The following is a 2,594-nucleotide window of genomic DNA, read 5'->3' on the forward strand; positions in this document are numbered from 1 at the left end:
AAATCTTTGGCCTTCTTTCATTAAATCTTTGGCCTTCTTTCATTAAATCTTTGGCCTTCTTTCATTAAATCTTTGGCCTTCTTTCATTAAATCTTTGGCCTTTCATTAAATCTTTAGCCTTCTTTCATTAAATCTTTGGCCTTCTTTCATTAAATCTTTGGCCTTCTTTCATTAAATTTTTGGCCTTCTTTCATTAAATTTTTGGCCTTCTTTCATTAAATCTTTGGTCTTCTTTCATTTTTTTTGTTGTTAAGTAGTAAACAACTGTTTTCTATTAATATGTATATGAATTCCTTCATTTATTGTGGAGAGTATGGGCAATAATTTGTTATTGGCAATGCAAATGGGCTGGACTGGGCCTACTGGTCAGTGTGGATCTGAGGGTACATGGTTTACATCCTGTTATTGAGGTCATAGATGTATTATAAGATTGACAGTCAAATCCCAATATTTGATTAGAATAGCATAAAAATTGGTGGTGTTCTTTGCTGTCTTCTCTCTATTCTATCAGTTCAGAATCAGTGACAGCTAGCTTAAATAGCCATTATATAGCTTTTTAGGAATATCCAAAACAAATGAAGAGTTTATAAAACAATTTAGCCATCTTGGTTACTTTATGCGGGTAAAAGTAGTTTAAGACATATTTTGTTTAGATAACCTATGTTTTTGGAGTATCGTCAGCGATTGGTGCTTCTGTGTGGCTATATTTGGGATGTAATGACACTTACCGATACAGAGAGATATATGCTGTAGCCGTCCTGATAGGACTAGGAGGTTCTACCATGCTGATTACAAGCCTGTCTCTCGTTTCTGATTTGATTGGCCAAAACACAGTAAGTAAAAGACTATTAAGTAGTATTAGCAATTTGCTATATAGTGCTATGTATGTATGTATATGTAGAACATTACATGAAGGAATAATAGTATTTATACCATGTAGAATTTTTAACTAACCCTGCTCAGGTGTCCACATAGCATACTGCAGACCACTATTTTAGATCACTTACTTAAACTACTAGAAGGCAAATCTAGTAAACTTAAAATCAATGAGCAGAATTTGTTAATTAAAGAAAAATAATCAACAATAAAAGAAATAACTTGTATAACTGAAAATATAGTCTAAATAATTAATTTATTTTATTTTCTGCAAGGTTTTAGTTTTGTTGTTCAGTTTGCTAATTATATAGGATAATTGTAGTGCTAGTATACCCAGAAAGGTTTAATGAAAATACTTCTATCATTTAATCTTGTTTTAATTTTTTTGTAAGGAATGTACTTATAATTCTAAACTGATTTATACATTAGGCCTTCAATGCAAGCATTTAAAAATATATTTGAAGTTCTGGACATCTGATAAATCTTGTTAGATGTTCATTTTATTATGGTAAAAATTATGTTTTTTGCTTCTATTAGTCGTCACTTATTATGTAAAGAGTGAAAATTTAGTGGTGATTTACTGTTTTAGTTTTTTTTTTCATAAATTTTACCATTTTTTGTAACTTAAGTATTTTTTGGGATAAAAATGTCATAATATAAAGCTGTAAGATTAAAGAGAAAAAGAAATTTCAATTGTACGACATTAAAGTTAGCAGCAAGATGGCTTGAAACTGGGTCCTTGATGTAGAGATCATGTATGAAACTGGGTCCTCGATGTAGAGATCATGTATGAAACTGGGTCCTCGATGTAGAGATCATGTATGAAACTGGGTCCTCGATGTAGAGATCATGTATGAAACTGGGTCCTCGATGTAGAGATCATGTATGAAACTGGGTCCTCAATGTAGAGATCATGTATGAAACTGGGTCCTCAATGTAGAGATCATATATGAAACTGGGTCTTTGATGTAGAGATTATGTATGAAACTGGGTCCTTGATGTAGAGATCATGTATGAAGCTGGTTCCTTGATGTAGAGATCATGTATGAAGCTGGTCCTTGATGTAGAGATCATGTATGAAGCTGGGTCCTCTATGTAGAGATCATGTATGAAGCTGGGTCCTCTATGTAGAGATCATGTATGAAGCTGGGTCCTCTATGTAGAGATCATGTATGAAGCTGGGTCCTCTATGTAGAGATCATGTATGAAACTGGGTCCTTGATGTAGAGATCATGTATGAAACTGGGTCCTTGATGTAGAGATCATGTATGAAACTGGGTCCTTGATGTAGAGATTATGTATGAAACTGGGTCCTTGATGTAGAGATTATGTATGAAACTGGGTCCTTGATGTAGAGATCATGTATGAAACTGGGTCCTTGATGTAGAGATCATATATGAAACTGGGTCCTTGATGTAGAGATTATGTATGAAACTGGGTCCTTGATGTAGAGATTATGTATGAAACTGGGTCCTTGATGTAGAGATCATATATGAAACTGGGTCCTCGATCTAGAGATCATGTATGAAACTGGGTCCTCGATGTAGAGATTATGTATGAAACTGGGTCCTCAATGTAGAGATTATGTATGAAACTGGGTCCTCAATGTAGAGATTATGTATGAAACTGGGTCCTTGATGTAGAGATTATGTATGAAACTGGGTCCTTGATGTAGAGATTATGTATGAAACTGGGTCCTTGATGTAGAGATCATATAT

The 2,594-nt window shown here is 33.8% G+C and overlaps 1 protein-coding gene across 4 annotated transcripts in view; it reads left to right on the top strand.

Moving 5' to 3' along the window:
- Positions 1–2,594, top strand: part of LOC106472461 (major facilitator superfamily domain-containing protein 12-like) — a 34,635-nt gene that overhangs the window by 23,800 nt on the left and 8,241 nt on the right. For all 4 annotated transcript variants that reach the window (XM_022401031.1, XM_013933113.2, XM_022401030.1 and 1 more), the window contains exon 8: positions 654–833. In XM_022401031.1, the coding sequence (XP_022256739.1) occupies positions 654–833 (180 nt within the window). The remainder of the gene's footprint in view (positions 1–653; positions 834–2,594) is intronic.

Source organism: Limulus polyphemus, unplaced genomic scaffold (assembly GCF_000517525.1).
Source record: "Limulus polyphemus unplaced genomic scaffold, Limulus_polyphemus-2.1.2 Scaffold5352, whole genome shotgun sequence".
In the NCBI taxonomy this organism is placed as follows: domain Eukaryota; kingdom Metazoa; phylum Arthropoda; class Merostomata; order Xiphosura; family Limulidae; genus Limulus; species Limulus polyphemus.